General features: G+C 37.4%; 2 protein-coding genes across 3 annotated transcripts; both read left to right on the forward strand.

The window, feature by feature from the left end:
* The first annotated feature begins 484 nt into the window (after positions 1 to 484).
* Positions 485 to 13,111, forward strand: LOC139143317 (2-Hydroxyacid oxidase 2-like). Of its 2 annotated transcripts, XM_070713548.1 has the most exons (8): positions 485 to 1,697; positions 3,257 to 3,407; positions 3,886 to 4,037; positions 5,296 to 5,597; positions 6,287 to 6,517; positions 8,716 to 8,874; positions 9,322 to 9,391; positions 9,536 to 13,111. In XM_070713548.1, exons 4-8 carry the CDS (start codon positions 5,355 to 5,357, stop codon positions 9,601 to 9,603), a joined length of 771 nt encoding a protein of 256 aa, XP_070569649.1. In that variant the 5' UTR covers positions 485 to 1,697; positions 3,257 to 3,407; positions 3,886 to 4,037; positions 5,296 to 5,354; the 3' UTR covers positions 9,604 to 13,111. The 2 variants fall into 2 exon arrangements, with proteins under 2 accessions (XP_070569649.1, XP_070569650.1); XM_070713549.1 differs by having other exon boundaries at positions 485 to 4,037.
* A 448-nt stretch (positions 13,112 to 13,559) lies between these two features.
* Positions 13,560 to 21,474, forward strand: LOC139143319 (2-Hydroxyacid oxidase 2-like). The gene is made up of 8 exons (XM_070713550.1): positions 13,560 to 13,723; positions 16,054 to 16,198; positions 17,098 to 17,249; positions 18,027 to 18,328; positions 19,100 to 19,330; positions 19,915 to 20,073; positions 20,996 to 21,065; positions 21,241 to 21,474. Exons 2-8 carry the CDS (start codon positions 16,062 to 16,064, stop codon positions 21,306 to 21,308), a joined length of 1,119 nt encoding a protein of 372 aa, XP_070569651.1. The 5' UTR covers positions 13,560 to 13,723; positions 16,054 to 16,061; the 3' UTR covers positions 21,309 to 21,474.
* The last annotated feature ends 283 nt before the right edge of the window (positions 21,475 to 21,757 follow it).

The raw sequence follows: 21,757 nt of genomic DNA on the forward strand, positions 1-21,757 counted from the left end.
ACTGACCCTGTCCTTTACCCTAACAGTATACATCTTACATAATCCCTGGTTCATATACCTGTACCATAGTTTAACGTTTTGATCTTTCTACGACGTTTTCTGATGTAGGCGTATTCGGAATGCAGACGTACGTCAACATATCAACATGTAGCTAACTTGTGAAAGCTATGGTTTACGATTTTCCCCTGTATAAAATTAGGTTGACTTGGTGCAGAGGTGAGCGTAAAACTTAAGTAATAGGTTTCAAATATATTAAGTGTGCTCTCATCATATGTACACACACACAAACTTACACACACACACCACACACACACATACACACACACACACACACACACACACACACACACACACATATATATATATATATATATATATATATATATATATATATATATATATATATATATATATATATATATATATATATATATATGGATGTCATTGGAAATTCGCAAAGCGGAGATTGAACACAATATTGCACAATTCTCGAAACTATTTCCCCTAGCCTGACCAGGTTTCAAATACTGATGACCTCCTTAGAGGTATATAACCATTTTCGGTAGCAAGCTACGATTATGAATCCAGAGTTTAACCAAAATTCCTTTTCTTTTATCATCATCATCATCATTATCATCATCATCGTCATCGTCGTCGTCGTCGTCGTCGTCGTTCATCGTCGTTCGCTTCACCATATTATTATGGATAACCCCACTATAGGTGAGGGACGATGTGCTTATGATTTTTCAGAGAAGGTACCTTAAACAGTCAGGGTGACTGGAATATAACAAGAGAGCAGTATGGTGACCACGCTCATTTTTACCAAGCAACAAGGGGACAGAGTTCCAGAAAATATAACTGTTTGAGTTCTTAAAATCACAAAAAATTATATTGTCTTCAGTGTAGCTGCATAAGGCTTAACTCTTAAGTCTTAACATCTGACACGCTTCACAATACTTTTCGACGATTTTGTTTGGAAAGTGACACAAGACGCGACCGACCACTTGTGAATTTAAAATTCGCTATCAATCAAATGATTTCATACCTCCGTTTGATGACTACTGGTTCGCTCCTGACAAGCAATGGAAGTTATTTATCCAATTGTCAGCATTCAATCACCATCGATATTATTGTACAGTGACACGTTATATTCAGATGAGAGTAAACCAGGTCTTTTGGTCCGAAGTCCTCAGCAGCGTGTGGTTTCCGTAAATTAAAAACAGCTCTCTTGCGATTGAGTGGTTCATAGGACAGCGCCCGATTCCCGATACTCAATCAGATTTGATACTGTACCCAAAAGGTGATAAACGGTTGGAACCGAGTATGTACACAGCGATAGTGTCAATGCATCAATGAAATTGACCGTTGTTTGATTTGGTAGAGTAGCTACTAGTCCGAAAACCAGGGACCCTGTACCACCACTTGCTCACAGAGAATAATTAAATAAAATTCTCTCTAATTTTTGTTTAAACGACAAAGTACATGTCTACTTTTCTTAATTCATTAGATTGATTTGTTGGCATAATGTTCTTTGGGTCAGCCATGTAACTTGTCTTCGACATTTAACCTTTTGCCCTCTTTTGTGCTGAATGCAAAATACATCAACAAATCAACATACAATACGGACAGCTGACTCATTTGGTTTACAGTTTTATTTCCTTTTCTCCTGTATCAGATTTGCTATATTTTGTTTACCGGTAGGTCGATTCATCTTTCTATGTCCCGTTTTCTTCATTAATCCGTTTGTTTCCCTTGGCTGCCCCTAGAATCGTTTCAATATGACTTTTTGTCCCTAAACCATATCCAGAAGCCCCTTGTGCGACACTACCTGATTAAGGCAAGGTCTTTCTGCAGACCTGCATGTGACCTTATAAAGACACTACAGGCAGACATACTGCCCAAAAGTTATTGTGTTATCATCGGTGTCTTTTTTTAAAAATTTTACAGGAAGTTGCGTACTAGACTTTGCAGCGTATTTTGTTAACTGCTTCACATAGGGATTATGTGACCTTGCAAAGTGTCGTGTTGTCCTCAAAATTGCCAAGGTCATTCCATCGTTAACGCCCAGTTACATTTAACAACTAGTACTCTACAATTTTCAGAAACACTGTATTCGATAAAACGCTCTTATTAAGAAAGCTGTTTATACAATTATGCTCGAAATATGATTTCTTCTCAAATCAAGCGTGATATTCCATGATCTAGAGGCTACTCAGTTCCTTATTCCAGCATCATAACAGGGCTAAGGGGTGCGCATTGGACTCTCCTCGTGGGACACGATAAAGTAAGCACAATCACTACCTTTTTATCAGTTGAACACACAAACTAATTGTTATCAAGAGTATAACGCCCACATTATCACATCAATCAAAGCAAGTTAATGTTTCAGTGTGTAGGTTTCTTTGTGTAACAAAACTGTCTGAAGTGAGACCTCTCTTAAAACACTATGCTGTGATGGCCATCGACTTAAGCAGGCCGTGCGGACCGGACAGTGTGGCACAATGTCGAAATGCAGCGGACCCTAAACAAGCACATTTTTCACCAAATCTGTTTGTCGGTGCGCAAGTGATTTACTAAGCAAACGCAGACAAGGGAGCTTCCAACACAGATTCTAGTTTAACAGTATCCTCGAGGTAGCAAACTCCACACTGCGTCGCTTATGGCTTGAGACGTTAATGTCGACAATTGGCCGACCAATGATAACCAAGAAGCCGCACTGATGGCACAATTCTTAGATCGTATGGAAATCCAGTATGTTTAAACACCATCCTACTCGCCTGATTTCAACGCAGCCAAGTCGAGGCCTACACATACGGATGTTTTTATATGACAATGGAGAGCATGCGAGCGATAATTAAAAACACAAAACAAAATGATTGTCACGGTTTTTCTGTAAAGTTGGAGTTAAAAGTGAAGTTGTCTTGTGTGTGATATGCCTTTGATGGCATTTATTTTATGTGTTCGACTGATGAAAAACAGCAGCGGGTGCATTTATTTCATCGAGTCCAACTGCCAATATGTACATTTTCGTATTTTAGTTTTATTTTTTCTATTGGTGACCAGTTGTACTACCACAATGTATTAAACTGGTAATAGAAAATGGAAGTATCGTCTGATCACCAGTTTTCTCTCAGTTTATAAAACTGTACATATTCGTTAAGTAAGTAAATTTTGATTTTCTCACAAAATATTGTATTCACGTAAAAACGTCAAATTAGCCACTTGCCACTTCAAGGTTTACTGATTTTAAGTCTAGTCTGTACACCCATGATGACTGATAAACTGGCGAGCGTAGCAGCATATGAAGATGTTTTCAAAGGAAGAGTGCATAAAAAAGCGTGGATATACTTTGTCTCTGGTAGTGATGAAGAGATTACACTGAAGCAGAACAGAAAGGCTTTTAAAGGGTTGGTATAGACATATGTATAAACAAATTTCACATCACATGTTTCCTTTGCTGATTAATTTTGAAGCTAGACCTACCACACAAAAGGGAAATTGATTTCTGCGTACCTGGATCAAATAACAAGCATGACCAAATAGTACACCAGTTTTATGGTAGTATCTACTGAATTTCAATATGTTTTCATATGTTTGTTCACCAAACCATACATACAAATGCCTAGAACAAACTACCTGGAACAAACTATTTGTACCTGAAAAATAGGGACTGCTGCATCATGTTGGTATACCCTATAAACGATAGGTTCGTACGCAAATAAGTGTACCATGTCAATGAGGCTGTATCTTTTAACAATTACTTTTATTTTATCTCGCTTGTAGTTTTGTTCCGCGGACGTATCTCCTTCCAATTGACAATTTATGTAGTATTAACAAATAATTTCAAAAGTACAAATTCCATTTTAATTTTGTTTCTTTGAAAAGACTTCGTATTAGGCCCCGTGTATTGCTAGATGTGTCTTCAATTGACGTGTCTGCATATCTTCTTGGCAAGAGAGTAGATCTCCCAATATGCATTGCCCCAACTGGATGTCAAGCAATGGCTCACCGTGATGCAGAGGTGACTACAGCCAAAGGTAACAACAAAGGGAACATCACAGAGAGAGAATGGCTATTTGTATGACATAGAACATTATGATTGATCTGTCTGAAACTCATCTAGAACAATCAATTGGTTTTCTTAGTAGACAGTATACTGCCGTATTTCAAACGTCAGCCTGGTATTGCCTAGAAATCACAAAAAAATGCTACTTCACTAAAATCACCGATCAATATTCTTATGGAAGTTCCTATGGACTGTCATTTTCACCTGAGGAGACTACCACCATATTCTTACGAACGATAAAAATTAGTAGTGCGCATTCAAAATGTTCTCAATTAAAATTCTTCGGGTGCATTTTTGGATATATTGTCCACATTGGTTAAAGAAACTGAGTTACCATTTTCCGATAGCTTTGAACGAATCCTCTCAGTTAACTATTGATGATAATCTGAATTGTTCAAAGTATCACGAAATTCAAAATTTGTATTACTGCTAATATTTCAGATTTCTTAAAAGTGTTCCCTATCCGAAATCTCTACCCTTCTCACTTTGATCAAAGAGAGTTTCTTGATTATCATGATTATCATCAGCATTATACAAGAAATTTAGTTTGGCTTTATTATTATCTGTATTTTGCGATGAGGATCATTGCCTTGCGAAGTTATGATGCATTGTAGCATGCAGTTATTCAGATTAGCCACAATGGAGCATCACTTGTGTTCTACCACAATACTTATTTAAGACCGAACATTACCAACTGATTCTATGTAATGTTTAATTCAAAAAATATAAGCGGAAATCCTCCATTCATTCTTTGCGTTGTAGGCTGATTATCGTTAAAATCGTTTTAATTGAAGACTCTTTAATAAGCTTTTGCCTTTAATTGATATAATATATTATTGATATTATATATATTTATATTTATGTATGTGTGTGTGTGTGTGTGAATGAGTATGTGAGTGTGTGAATGTGTGTGTATATGCTTGTGTCATTATTGAAAGTTAAATGGGTTGCGATGAATGCGATGTATATGCTACAAACACAAAACAAATGGACGTTTGGCTTATTTCGACATATTTTTGTTTGGCTATCATTAGAAGAGACAACCAAGTTAATCATTATTTTGAGGTTCACTTGAATATACATTTTCACAATTAACTTGAATATAAATTTGCCTTATTACATGAAGATAATCTGCACTAATGAGAATTCTTCGACGATTCTTTAAAAATGCATAAAATGTCCATACTTCCCGCCAAGTCTTAACCGAATCAATTTGGTTTACTTCACAGCTGCGGAGAAAATGGGAACTTGCATGATATTGAGCATGCATGCCAATAAATCGTTGTAGATGGTAGGAGCAAAAACACCGAAAGGATTGAAATGGTTAAATCTTTATGTATTTCGAAACCGTACCGTGACTCTGGATTTGGTCAGAAGAGCTGAACGTTCGCACTACAATGGCCTTGCTGTCACTATTGACAACCCATCACTTGCGAACAACAACAGAGCTCATTATAAAGGGGAAATATCTGATTACTTCCGTAGAACTGTTGACAACCATGGCTACGGGCATTTAGAAAAGTATTTAAAGGTTTGATCATTTTATTAATAATCAAATCCACTGCAGTGCCAGAACTGATAACCTCGACTTTAACAAGAAATCAATTATGAAGTTTAATAATTTTATGACATTTTTACAGGTAAATTTGAAAAAGAAGTCTATCCCTCAAAAATGCTACCAGGATTGTATACAGGTCAATTCTGATTGTGTCTAGTAACTCTTTCCGTATACTAGGCTTGAAATGCGACACTGCAAGTCTCCTATTTCTAATAAACGAATGTCAGTTCCCGATCCCCGGTCATTGACCTCGGATCCCAACACCGACATAAGATCCTATCTTAATGTCTATTGTTTTCAAGAACATCTGAAAGCAATGTACCCAGCTATTGGGCGGGGTTTTACTATCACTGTGATAAATTAAAAACAGCAGCCTGTCAGTCTAAGATCTAAAAAGACAGGCATTCTTCTGATTAGGATCCCTAAACTAAAGCTCTGGCCTGCTGCAATGTTGATTTTTGACATACGAAATTGTCCTATCTTTCTGTATTGATCGTTATGGATATGCAACGTCCTTGTGCAGACGCACAAAATCAAATAAACATAAACATGAATACACAAGCACTCATGCAGTGTAATTTAAGTGAAGATTATTAGACTTGTGTTGTCAATGTCATTGAACATGTATGAATAGATTTATGCGATTGTTTACTTCTCTGCAGGGTTACGATATGGGGCCACCACTTGAGAATGAACTTCCAAGTGACATAAATATTAGAGATTTGTCTGCGACTTGGGAATACATTGTTTGGTTGTGTTCTAAAACCAATTTGCCAATCATTGTCAAGGGTGTATTAACAGCAGAAGACGCCATATTAGCGGTCAATCATGGTGCCAGTGCAATCATAGTATCAAACCATGGAGGTCGGGCTCTCGACTCAGCACCTGCAACAGTAAGTTTACTGCACAGTTGGTCTATAATAAAAATAATAACAAAACGTTCTTCTCCATAAAGTTACTTCTCACAGAGGTGATACTACGTCACCTGCTGGGAGCCTACCAAATCACGGAGGTCGAGCTCTTGACTCTGTTCTAGCATCAGTAAGTTAACTGTGCAGATGGTCCGTAATGAAAATAATTTGTGAATTTATAAGTACACTCAAAACATATTCCAAACGCAATTAACAAAAAGTTTGTCTCGGGAACGTTAATTCGCCCAGTAGCTATACTGTGTCACCTCTTGGGAGCGATGGTGAAAAAAAGCTTAAACAGCCTTCATCCAAATTTCTTCGCCATTTTGTCTTGTCTCGATAAAGATGATGATTGTCTGGCAAAACATTGAATATCGTTTGTTAGGCATGTCGACATTTTTCACAAGGAAAGGTATGTTTGTGATGCATCGGAGAGAGCGTTTGATAGGATAATAGCACGTGTTGATGAAACCAAGGTATTAAGCAAAATAAGAAGGAAGGGAAATTATATTTAATCCCCATTATTTCGAACGAGTGTAGCTGCATCGCAGACGAGTGATTCCCGTGTAGCGGCCGTATCCCTCCACTGAAGCCGCAGACGACGGGGATACGACTGCTATACGGAAATCACGTGTCCGTGACGCAGCCATGGGCCGTGAAGGCGGAATACGGGAGGATTATATGCATAGATCTAGTTTTCTGTGAAATAAAACTTTCTGGAATTATATATCGCGCTAAACGCCGGGAAAGAACGATAGGGACTATTTGACAAGAATTCACGCGCTTGTGTTATGCGGTCCTTGTAGGGTCACAGCTAACTTGACTGCGCTTATCTGTCCTCAACTAGAGACTTCGAGCACATCGAAGCTAGTGTTATGGATAATAGCATCTCTCGTTCGGGTTTTTCTGTACAAAGCAAGCGGAAATACGAAAGACCATGAATTTTCAATGCAAGGTATTTATTTGGCATGTACTATAACATCAATTTGAGTGAAAATTCATTTATCAAAAGACTGGCCGTGCAAGCGGGACGTCGCGACATGTTACACTTAGCCGCGGCTACAAAGAACGGGTTGTTATTTTTGTCAATATTTGATCATCATTCAAAGAATTCGGCTTTGCAAACTTTGTATGGAATTTCCAAATCATCAATTATTATGTTTGTAAAAATATCAATTGTTTGTTTACTATTTTATGAATAAAATGGGCTTGTTTAAATATAATGAAGCACGATGTTCGGCTTTGACTAAAAAATCGGTACGACTACGAGCAACGAGTGTCTCGAAGCTCATACGCCGAAAGTTCAAAAACAAGGTACAATTCAGGAAACGTATGCACAATATGCGTAGACAATACAATAACTTGCACTTTGAAATGTCCTGAAAATCTTGTGAACTCTCGTCGCTCTTGAAGAATAAAAAGGCAATTCTTCTGATACGTCTCAAGTCCGGAGAAGTATTTTCATTGCTGTCAGAAATGACGAACGCTCTTCGTTTCCTCGGCTTGACTCGTTGACTGCTGCGGCAGCGTTGATCGTGATGTTGAACTTGAAGCCCGTCATTGTCAACATCCCCGCTGCTGCAGGGATGATTGGTAATTGTCTTGGGTTATCGTCTATGCTTATCATGTTGTTTGATAGGCCATGTCATCGACAGGGGCTCTTTTGACGAGGTAGACAACACAAAATGTCGGCAACATAGCAACGTCACGTATTAAAATGTCAGCTGTAAAAAAATCAAACGATTGATCACAAATCGACGAAAAAACACAAATCCATAAAACTTCTAGTATCGACAGTATATTGTATTTTACATATATATTCTAATACCCCATATTTCCCTTTGCTTCATTACCCTCCCACTTTTGCGTTTCAGTAATTTGGAAATCAGTTCTGAAAAGCTGATTTTGTTTGTTTAGTTCGAAAGTAGTCCAGGTCAAATTTCCACCACATTTTGAACATAGATTCATTGTAGTCGTATACCTGAAGTGTGACGGCATACTATAGGGATAACTGGATTTATGTGTGTGATAATTTTACTAGAACGCATGCATTGAAAATTGTAAACGTATACTCCGGGCAGTCTCACCACATACGATATACTAATAATTATCATTCAGGCTGATTTAGTTGAGTTTTTCTTTACATTGCTCGCCATATCCTAAAATGTTCAATTATCCAGATAGAAGCGCTGCCGGAAGTTGCCAGAGCTATTGGTGACAGAGTTGAAGTCTACATAGATGGCGGAATACGTAATGGCATCGACGTATTCAAAGCATTGGCACTGGGAGCAAAAGCAGTGTTTGTTGGTCGACCTATTCTGTATGGACTTGCACACTCAGTGAGTATCGAAATTATGTATGTATGTAATCTACATGTAAGTCAGATAGCACAAGTTTTAAATAAAACTGGTCTTTATGAAATTTTAAAGTTACAAAGCAAGACAAATAAGAATGATCTATAACCCTAGTGGCCTTCACAAGACCATATCTCTGTAAGTAAAGTGTAGAACTCTAAAATACAATCACAATATCATGAACGCGATCCTTTGTAGAGAGGCCATAACCTCACACTGAAGTCGTCTCATCTATATATATCTGCAAATTTCATCGAACGATCAACTTTCAATGCTTCTTCTAGAAGCAATGTTAACATTGTATGCAACTGAAATTAAAAATTGACTGCTATCTTAGAGGTTTTGCCCCACAAACATGCGTTTTTGTTATTGTTGATTTGTATTGCGCAGAATGGATTTGATGTAATTACGGGAAAATGTTAACAATTTTAGGGTGAAGAAGGCGTGAACAACATCTTAGAAATATTAAAGTCTGAACTCGTTCGAACGATGCAATTCGCAGGTAAGTTGGTCAAAATAGTAAGTGGACTGATCTTGAAAACTTACGTGAAATTGAACACAAAATATCGATATTTGATATATTGCAAGCAAACTAGCATTTTACACGACTATTCAATAATTGAGGAATATTCCGTTTATCTTTCAGGTTGTCGTACATTGTCGGACATCAAGCCTTCATTTGTAGTGCACGAGTCGTACTATGCCAAATTATAAAGGGCTTCCTGCTTCGAAAGTTTGGGATTGAGGAGGGATTATTTCGTTTTAAATATAAACAGTATAACATGGTCTATTTCTTACACACCCACTTATGCTGAGGAATATCCATAATAACAAATAACGGAACGTAATAATACGGTGTTTTCAATCGGGTTCGAACTCACAAACTACGGCATCAAGTCACCTAGCGGAGAAGCAACAGGCAGAACCGCTCGGCCAAGCCCCACTCTCAAAAAAAGTGGTTGAATTACCGTGCTAAGTTGTTACATTTTTCTGACTGTGACCCCTCCACACGTTGTAGGGTTCAGAAGTACTCACGCTCGTTCATTCACTATCACACATTGCAAACAAACTCGATCAAAGCATTGACTACATCGCTTAAACTGGGCAAAAGACAGTGTACTAGACTTTTGTATAGGATGACAGCGTACGTAGTTGTTCGTAAGCGGACATGTTATGGCCAACATCCATTTGAATATTTATCAAAAGTGGTAGGGTCATTCTTAAATAAAAGGTGCAAATTTTCAAAATTGATACTTGTCCAAACAACAACCAAACATATGCTATAAAATAGATCTGTCTTTACGTTCACTAAAATATGCGATATGCATACCAATGTTTATTAAATGTGATGTTGTAACTTTTGATACAAATTGAATCAAACAGTTAAACTTAGATATATGATTAAAGTGCAAATCATCAATAAGCTGTCTTGGAACTGCGCAATCTGTTTCACTTCACAGTCATATCTTTATACTTTTGTACTATTATCATTGCCCTTTTTTCATGTCATTCCGGATATATAAACACTAATTGCTAATGGTTTACATATCAATGCACAAGGCCAAACGCTAAATATAATACTGCACTATGTCTTCAGTTTACACATATGTTTGTAAGCAATTCTGTTACAGTACCAAGTTTCAAGACCTAAAAAAATGTCCCTGGGGGTACTCCCATACAAAAAGTGTGCAACAGAATAAAGGTGAAAATTCGCAGAATTTGTCAAGCAAAACCCTTAACAATGGATTGTATTTTGAAATATTCATGGTTAGATATTTTGAACTTCGACAGCACACCTCATATGAAAATATCAAGAGTACATCCCCGGGATATTTGGTGGTGTCAATTTCGATACTTAGCTTTTAAGTAACTAAAATGTACATATCATTGAATCTGCAAATTCGCGTTTAGTTGAAGAGAGACTATTGTGTGTCTTTGACAAATCTTTGTATTATCAATATTCGATATGTGTAGCTTTGTAACGGAGAAAGGTAATAATGTTCCGACTGATCAATTTCTGCTTCTCAAATACTCCTGTCTTGCACTACGTTCATCCCATGGACAAATTCGAAAATCTCAGCGCTGTAAGTTCTTGGACTTGTCGTAGCACCGTCGTAGTCAACCTTGTCAACACAAGCATAACTGTCAGCCCTAAGAACGTTTATCCTAACGACAGCAGCTTGCACTGATTTGCCTTCGGCTTAATGTGAATCGACGAGGGGTATTTGGCTCCTTCCATTACTGAAATTCAAAACTCTAATCTTACGTGTAACACCGCGAGTATGAAATCCCGGTAATGACATTTCAATGAAAGAAAACATTTTGTCCATAAAGTAATTTTGCAAAGATATCTAAAAGATGAGGAATCTAACCATCACCATCACACGTGTGTGGTGTAAGAATAGCTTATCTATAGATGCTCTGGATTAACTTGAGAGATAGTGATTAATGGAAATATGTTCCTTTGAGAGTATCCTAAAAATATATATGACAGTAGTAAGGTTACGAAGCTGTCGCACAGGAAGGAGGTAAATTAAAATCATATTCGAGGGAAGGACTCCATATCTGACCAAAAGAAAAGGTATGATTGTCATGCGGAGAGAAGCTGAAATCAACACCTTGTGTGATGACAAGGGACATAGGAACTTCTTTGACAGCAAAGTCACTTTGTTGCAAAGAGCTTTCTTAATATCAGGCGGTCGATATGTCAGCAATATGTTTATTTGCTGGTTAACATTGACGTTTGGTTGAGTAGATGATGCATACTATGAATTGCGGGCAGGTGAACTTATGCCTTTTCACGATGAAGTATGGATGGTGTACTCTTGATTTTTCATTCTAGATACTTTACAGTGATAGGAGTACAGGTTTGGAAGAATATTGTGAGAGTTATTGTTGTGCAGAGTCCTGCCGAAATTTAAAGTAATATTTTAAGCAAAGCATATTGATTCAGCCAGTGTTTACGAAAACATGGCTCATGGATGTCAGATATCATTATGGAAATGAAAAATAAGATTTGTCATACCCAGGGTATAAAAACTGAATTTTAAAATGAGGAAGAATGGTATTGTTAAAGGTAGTATGCACCTTCAAAGTGGAAGATTTAAAAAAATTGGTCAATTTGCATTTAGGAATCTTTCAACCGTTCCCTTTCAAAACTATGCCACTTTGGTTCTAGTGAAACAAATTACCAAACATTTACCGACTTTTGAAAAAACTAAGACAGTATAAACATTCATACTCAAAGAGCTTTAAAATGAGTCTCTACAAGTGGTTGATCGGAAAAGATTTGTATGAAATCTGAGAGTCCGAATAACTTTCGTCGAGGCTTATTCTACCATTTAATTTAAGAATGATGAACCGCACACATAGCACCAGGAAGTGTCCTTGTAACCTGCCAGCGCTTGATATTAAAAGTACCAACAGATTTGTTTCTTTTGTGAATGGTGTGATACTTTTCTGTTTAAGTACATTGACTTATTAGGAATGATGTAGTGGTCATACATCTTATTGAGATGTTGGTAATCACAGTTGCTTATTATGTGCTTCACCTGATGTGAATGAACTCTGAAAGTCCAGAGCAGCACCATGTCAGCGTAACACCAAACATAAAAACAATTCAGTTAAATCAGAATGCCTAAATCTATACGTTTTAATACATACTTTCAAATTCTTCACAATTTTTTGATCTGAGTTTGCATTGCATTGAGTGAAATGCTGAAATATTCAGTCGCAGGGCAGAGCATGCCGTGTCCTTCGCATGTATGACCCACATTGAGAATGATTTTGTCTCTGCCTGGCTGTCAACTAAATACCTTGGATGGTGAATTTGTTTTGTTTTTTGTACTCAATTATTTTTTAACATGTTAGCATTACTTGTGCCTGAAACTGAGTCAGTGCATGCAATCGTTTATGTAGTCATACATCAGAGCCTCCAATTAGGCCACCACCAATACGTCCACGCCCATGCCGGGATGACATGAACGAATACAATACACGTCACTTAGGCGCCGAGGTTTAGGGTTACAGGTTTCTTAGTAAATATAGCTATACGCTTTCGCCATCGGATCCTGCTGTGGTCGTTTGATATGCGCACAATTTTTTTACAGTTGAATGCGTGGCTGTTGTTGCAGTTTGCAGTTTGTGCACAGGGGGCTCAGGCTCCTTGTGTGTTTGTTTGTTTTTGTATACGTGTTTGTTTAATTACTCATGTATGATTATTTTACATACAATAAAGAACCAATGAAGAGTTGTATTTGTATTCATATCTAATTTATCAATAAGGAATGGTGTTTGTTTGTTTGTTTGTTTTTGTTTACAAGTATGGTCAATAAAGCATACTTTAAAAAGTTACAAATACAATCCAACGTATATAAAGTAAAGCATACCCAGCCTTTGCCATGAGGAGTAAGCACTCATGTGTGCCCACCACTCTCCCTGAACACTAACCCTTTCTGATTAAAATTCGGCCAAAAATAGGCGATATTTGGCGACAAATAACTGATTGTAAATTTACCAGGGTCAAATCCTGATTTCCTGGAGTTGTACCTTGCCTGGAAAACCATCCAAATAAGTACTTTTCGATGTACTTAACACTTGTGTCGGTCACAATTTCCTCTGTACTGAACCATATGCGTAACGTTTACATCTAAAACCTGCCGAGTGCTAAAAATAAAGGGTGAAATCTTGCCGAAAAATTCCGAACTCGTCGCAATCTATAAGCCTAGGTTTACATTGTTAATTATTCATGACGTTGGCGAGTGAGGTTCGCTGATTGGTCAGTCGTTCTGTGCTCCATAGCAAGACATAACCCGGACTGGTTGGTGTTATTAAGGTCAGTTCAGATTTTTCGGTCTGTATCTCTGTTCTTCTGTTTCGTGCTCTTGGCTCGATCTCTTAGTTCTACCTCTTCGAGATCGTAGGCGTCGTTACTGCTGCTGCCTTTACTTGTCTCCTGATACCTGCTATATTGTTAGTGAATCGGGACAACGATCCTTCGTACATAAGGTTTTTCCCCGTGCTTTCATGGTCATAAAGCTCCATTATAGATACAACTGACGGGGCCGTTTGATGGTTGACCATGATCGTGGCTTTACTCTCAGATCACGTTAATAAGCGTCCCAGCCGGATCCAGGTCAAACCTGCGCTATGACCTAAATTCAGTTAAGATCTATGTATATACACACTACATGACACTTGCCACCCCGTGTTAGGCCAACGTTTGCTGTATGTGGAACACAAATCATAAATATGGACAAGCTTCTCAATGGCCGTACATACTGTACGTCCTTGATACGTTGTCATAGATGTCAAAGGTCATTCATCCGTGCTCACCACCTTTGACACAGACCAGTACCCAACTCTAATTCAAATACATCACCAGAAATGGCATTATCCGCCATATACATTATATATAAGTCGGGTATAGATCAGATACCATGAAGTAAAGACACTCACATCGTCGGCCATACTGATTTATGAGAACGCCCGAATTGTACGGCAGCATTTCTGATTCAGTAGACCAACACTGCTTGTATAATGAATAGTTCATGTGACAAAAACACTCAGCTTCACACCAAGAGCATCTGTGAAACAAGACGATATACAATCAATCAAAGTGCATCCATTTTTGATCCATGCCTAACTTGCATTTGCTCATCTATTTATTCATATGTTTATTCATAGTATTCTGATATATATATATATATATATATATATATATATATATATATATATATATATATATATATATATATTATACGACACAATAATTTAGAAATATATGAATCAGCGATCTGCAATGTAAATGTGACTATCACAGAACATTTCATTTGTTTTGGTTTTTTAACGACGTAATCGGACCAGCAACAAAACGAAAGTCTTTTTTTCATTCGGGACTGTTTTCTGGCTCTAACAGACCAATGGCAAGTTAATGAATATTAATTGTAAGGAATTCAAGTGAACAATGAGTCCAGATTTACCTGTAATTCAGTCTTAGGATGAGAGCTACGTTGTAAAGATTTATTGTCATTTTGATATGCTGACGTTTTAAGTAAGGAAATTTTATTATCAGTCATGTTGAAAACGCTTTTTCCAAGTCCTCCCAACTTAGAAAGTGTGTCGATTAAGACACTCACATGTGTTTTGTATCTTGAATTCATCCTGCTGGAATACTTATTCATTAGGTCGCATTTCCTAAATTGATTGAATTCGATTCGTGATGACTGGGTAATATCACAAAAACAGTATATGTAATTCTGAAGGTGTAACCGATTGATAATGAAAAACGAAAGATACAACACTCGTTTATATTCAGTTAGTTTCCATTTATTAATACTTTATCGGTTGATTGATACTCTGTTGGTTGAATTGATGCAATATCAGTTGATTTAAAACTTTATTCTTTGACTTGGCTACGTTATTGGTTGATTTGATACGTCATCGGTTGATTTGATACGCTATTGTTCACTTGGCTACATTGTGGGTTGATTGATAAGCTATCGATCTATCTATCTATCTATCCGTCGATCGATCTATCTATCCAAAGATCGATATATTATATATAGATCTATCAATCGTTCTATTAATCGATCAATCGATCAGTTCATTCAATCATTCAATAGATAGAAAGATCGATAGATCGATAGATCAATGCATCGATCGATCAATCGGTCAATCTATCGATTTATAATGGATCGATCGATCAATCGAGGATATATCTATCCGCATGAATCTATCCCCATGAATCACTTGATCCAGTTGATTTGGTACATTATCGGTAAATTTTTACTACGTTATCTGGTTTGATACGTTGTCGGTCAGTTACTACGTTATCGGTTCTAACATGCCCTTCTGAATCTGATTATATAATGATGAAAATACCTTGCAATAAAGCCTATATATTTGCGAACATTCCTATATCTCTGACAAATATCAGATATATTAGAGCAATTATGTCCAAAGGGTGTTTCGATGGATTCTTTTTGCTGGTATGATAATTGTATGCAATTATGAGCCTGTATATTAATTCAAATACACAATGAACCTCCCCATCAGCGAAGTCAAAAACATGGTGACCTTAATAGACCCACCCTTACGTTGAAAATAAACTGACCAGTCCGCCAAAGCTTCTTACTTAGATTTTATGGACTACTTTCTGCACAGAATCAAATATGAGTCATAAACTAACATGTGTAGCAGAATACGAAGAGGTCTTCAAATCACGGTCGGATGAACTGGCATGGTTATATTACGAGTCTGGTAGTGATGAAGAGATAACGCTGAAACAGAACAGGAAGGCATTTAAAAGGTTTGCATAAACGATATTCTATCGGGTGTTTTGTTAACATCTTAAACGTCTGACAAAATCCCTAAGCAGAAGACAAAATCCCTAAGTAGAAGACCTTCTTAATTTACCCGTGCCTTTAGCATGTTGGTTATTTCTTTATGATCGAATCTTTTTCTTTAGTGATATCTGTGTTTTATCACAGATATGTTTTGTGATTACGCCTAGCTATCTGCCATCCCTAATTTCTTCTCGTAGCCAATCAGCTCTTCTACCCTTGACCTTTACCGATCTGCCCTCCCGATCAATCAGCCGACTTTTGCACACGGCATTGTGCATCATTGAACGTTTGCCTCATTGCTTTCATTCATTCATCTATTTATTCAGCCGCTGGATTCACTTCACACCAGTCAAGGTCACTCAAACTTCCATATCCTTTCTCCTCCTCATTCCTCCCATTTCTCTCATGTGACGCCCAGGCCTTAGATTCATCCTGAACCCGTTTTCGGGAATTCCACTCCATTCCTCACATTTCAGCCTCACACGAACCCTCAATGTCGTCGCCAAGCCTTTAACCAAAGTCGCCAACAACCTCATGCTCCGAGTCGGCTGCTTGATTGAAGTTGCCCCCTCCCATATATTTGTTTGACATTTTTATTACATGTTATTTTCTACTAATATTTTGTATTGTTTTAGTATTGTAACTTTGATAGTACTAAGCCTTTTAATGCATGAGATTTGCCGATTTCGTTATGTATACAACTACTTTACCATTTTTACTCGGCGTTTCTGTTTTACATGCAATGAAGTCTCTTCATTTTCCCACAACTTAGCAGTGGTGTATTCACAAAGTCATAAAACGTTCTATGAAATTAATAACTATGTGAACTGATTGGATGGCTTTGACTTTGTTAACCACGCAGACTTCGAATCAGGCCTCGTCTGTTGCAGAATGTCTCATCTATTGATTTGTCAACATCCTTGCTTGACTATGGCGTGGATTTTCCGATATGTATTTCTCCAACTGCCTATCATGCAATAGCACATCCCGATGGCGAAGTGGCAACGGCTAGAGGTAAGAGTAGTATGAACACCATATTGTCATAGCGTGTTGTGTATCCATCTGTTATGTTTTCTATAACTTTCTCCTTAAAGATGTCCGTTTGAAACACCTGATCCTCTCAATCAAGTCTATCGATGGCTTTTTAGTTTGTTCGATCAAGAAAAGTTGTCAATTTTGGCACATCGTTCATTGTTTTATTGTTCAAAATAGCATTTGTTGCAAATCATGTCGTACTTTGAAAAATCTTATGCTGACAGTAAATCTGATATACTTTGGTAAACTTAAATTAAGTTTCCAAGGCTCCGCAATAATTGTTTTTTGTGATTGTACACAATTATTTGTGTTATCGTGCGTTGATTACAATTTTTGTTAAACAGTGGCAATAACTTTAGCTATTTCGGACTAAATTTGACGATCCTACGATAGATTTAGTATCTTACAACCTGATTCCCCCTTTCAATGATTGATACTATTCTTTATATTTGATGCATTTTACTGGTCTAATAATATGTACAACAAACTGCAATCAGTTACCCACTATGTAAGCTTAGTCCTAAGAAAATATAACTGACTTTTTGCTGTTTCGATTTCATTCCTTTAGAATAATGGTGTAAATCAAAATGAATTTCCCATTATCTGATTTACACCATTATGTAAAACAACCTGTTTAACAACAAGGAAATATTCATCCAAACGATAATTCATATGGAGACTGAAATCCGATGGTAGAATTGGATACACTTTGTCAAATGTGTACAAACACTTCTATCGATCTTATTCGCTGTACAGCTGCGGAGAAAATGGGAACTTGTATGATATTGAGCACGCATGCTAATAAATCGGTGGAGGAAGTTAGTAGAAAAGCACCAACAGGATTAAAATGGCTGAACATCTATTTATATCCAAATCGAACTGTGACACTCGATTTGGTCAGACGAGCTGAGAGTTCACAATGCAAGGGCCTTGCTGTCACCATTGATAATCCATCACTTGGAAACATGACGAAAATTCGTCAAGAACAGAAAACGGTGATATATTACAAAAACGTAATCGAAACCCATGGCTACGGACATCTTGAGAAATATTTTAAGGTATGTGTACATTGTTAAAGCATGCAACATTATTTGAATATAACGTATTGCTTTGGCAAAGTTGTCAGGAAAGCCTAACCGCGATTAGGTGACATCATCATTTTTGTAGAGATTGCAATGACAGATATGAGTGTTTCCAAGTTGAATTCCTGTGCCCTTGAGACCGCTTTGGAGTAAATCTAACGGCCTTGCGTAGTGTCTATACGTAGCAGTTAAAATATTTCAACATCAAAATTCCTCCTACAGCATGCCCACCAGTCATTATAAATGAGTTCCCATTTCTTCTGACTGTTGGGTGTAGTATAATAGTCTGTGCTATGACAGACACGTGACGAAGGCGAGTGTCTTACGCAGCATAAATGACACGAATGCTGATATGAAGGAAGGAACAGGCGACATTGGGTAATAACCAATTTATCATACACCCATGCCAAGAATTTTCTAATGATAGGAAAAACCTTACATTTTGAGGCTTTACTTTAATTACACCTTGCGCATAAATATTGAATTATTTGTGTGAACAGGCTTCATTCACACATACAAAGAAGTCAACATCACGCGCGACATCACGACGAATCCTCCATATCTCCATAGATTCTTCTCTAAAGACTTAGAATGCAAGTACACATGAACATAACAAATTTCAGGGAAAGGTGTATAGTCAGGTTTATAGTATACCCTACAAGAACAAAAACTCAATTTGTTGTTTGTAATCATCAATACTTGTGTAATGTGTTTGGAGTGGTTAATGTGAGTGTTCAATGATTCCAGGGTTACGATATGGGTCCGCCAGATCAATATGGACATCCCATGGATATAAAAAGTAGAGATCGGTCTGCGACGTGGGAATACATTGATTGGCTGAGTTCAAAAACAAATCTACCAATCATCACCAAGGGTGTTTTGACAGCCGAAGACGCCATATTAGCAGTCAACCATGGGGCGAGTGCAGTCATTGTATCAAATCATGGAGGTCGAGGACTTGACTCTGTGCCGGCATCTGTAGGTTACTCATACTGTACAAATTTCAAATCATTTACTCTGTGTTCAAGGATAGTATTCTGTTGACCCAGGCAATTAGTATGGTAAAACAAACTTGCTGATAACCCAGGTAACATTTTCCATAATAGCATTTTATTCAATCTCTTGATAAATTTGGCTACACTATGCATGTCCAGTTCCATTTTCTGTGATTTAACTTAGATACTAATTGCAGTATTACCTAGGCCCGTGACATATTCTCACTGCGTTAAATTAGTATCCGAACTTGGGTCATTGATGAACTTTTTGCTGCAGAATGTGCCAAGTAAGTTTAAAAGTGCACAAGCACCTTTCGACGCACTCCTTGTCTTTTACAGTTTGGTTACATGCTTTGGTGTGCGATCCAACATTTCATACGTTCAAGTAGCTCTGATTGCGCCAAAATGTTTTCTATATAGATAGTGACGATATATTATTTTGTTGATTTGAATTGCCATAGAAAGTGCACACTATTTACATTAACTTTGGCGTTTACCAACAAGATACCACATCCTAATTATTGGCGTATGCATCAATTGCATATCCTCAAATGTTCCACTATCCAGATAGAAGCACTGCCGGAAGTTGTCAAAGCTATTGGTAACAAAGTTGAAATCTACGTAGATGGCGGGATACGTAACGGTATCGATGTATTCAAAGCATTGGCACTGGGAGCAAAAGCAGTGTTTGTTGGTCGACCAATTCTGTATGGACTTGCACATTCAGTGAGTATCGACATTGTGTATGCATGTCATCAAATTCCATGTTGTCGTCACGTTTTGCTGAAAATACTTATTAGCAACATTTTGAAATAAACGGGGTATTTTAATCTTCCCGGTAAGATCAAAACAGGCATGATCTTCAAATGCAATGAGTCGTCTTCTTCAAATGTACCTTTAAAACATATTGAAGAACTCAGAGGAAAGGGCAAGGTTTCCTGCTGAAAGCAACAGGTTATAGTATTCGCCATTACATTACCATGCGCTGCCCGTCGCATTTTGATTGGTCGCGCTGAACCACGTGACTGACCACAAATACACAATAATGGTTTGTTTACATGCCCGTGAATATGAATAATAAGATTAATAACTCAATGTATCGTAAATTTACAGCTAAAACGTAAATCATAATCAATCACAAAATAAAATGGAGCACTTGTAAGTCAAGAAGAGATACTTTTTTCTGAAAACATCTCCGGATTTGCCAAGTTTTTTACAGCGCGCGTGACAGTGCGTCGCGTATTGCTCAGTTTCTGGGACCCAGTTGTCGTTCGCTCCTAAATTTTCGGAAATTTTGACGGTTTTCTTGGGTTCGCTGATAATATGATGGAAATAACAGGTTCCGCTGTGACCGTTAACGCTTATTTATGGGCGCGGGCGAGAGGAAAGCCAAATTAACGGGCTCGGCAAGCCTCGCCCGTTAATTTTTGGCTTTCCTCTCGCCCTTGCCAACAAATAAACGTTAATGGTCAGCGCATCGACCGTTATTTCTATAATAAAATTGCACTGTTTATTCTTAAAGCTTAGCGAACATTATTTTGGCGACTTACTAGTTTGAATCGCCTCTTCATATTACCTAGGTCAAATAATGACTACGTTTTTAGAAAGGCCGTTTTTGTTAAAGAAAGATGAAATGTTTCTGTTTCAGGGTGAAGATGGTGTGCAGCAAATATTGGAAATCTTAAAATCTGAACTCATTCGAACAATGAGTTTTGCAGGTTAGTTACATGAATGATTTTTGAGTTCATCAAACTTAGATTAAGTAATAAATATGACAGTTCTTCTCAATGCCAACATTATATGAAATAGTCATTTTCTCCTGATTCTAATTTGAAATAAAAATGAAATTGAACACAGATCTCCAATGACATAGGGATGTTCTTTCATTTTCAGGTTGTCGATCATTGTCGGACATCAAGCCTTCCTTTGTAGTGCATGAGTCGCACTACGCGAAACTGTAAAAGGGATCTTTGGTATATATTCAGAGACAATTGGAAACTATGTAAACCATGTATCTTTATTGCAAATGATATCAAACCGTTACTTTCATGAAAATCTAAATTTGACAGTATATTATAGAAGATTGCAGGACACAACGCATCAAGTAAAATACGTTATCAACAGAAACGTATATTTAGTTGTCAGTGACTTGGTATGTTTTCTCTGACAAAATGTCACTTTCTATTGTGTTCAATTTCACTTTCAAGCTCTCATGTATCTATTGTGAGTATTCCTGAGATATGACATGTTTTTGAGCAATATCGTTGTCATGTCAGGCTGTGTGGCATTACGTGCAGTCAATATTTAGGGGTTATTACACACAGTTTGGTCGACATCGCGTATTCGAGTGATGTGTCCGCATTTTGACTCGTTGCTAAGCAACTCATCAAAATGCGGACACATCATATCA

This window comes from Ptychodera flava, chromosome 11 (assembly GCF_041260155.1).
Source record: "Ptychodera flava strain L36383 chromosome 11, AS_Pfla_20210202, whole genome shotgun sequence".
Lineage (NCBI taxonomy): Eukaryota > Metazoa > Hemichordata > Enteropneusta > Ptychoderidae > Ptychodera > Ptychodera flava.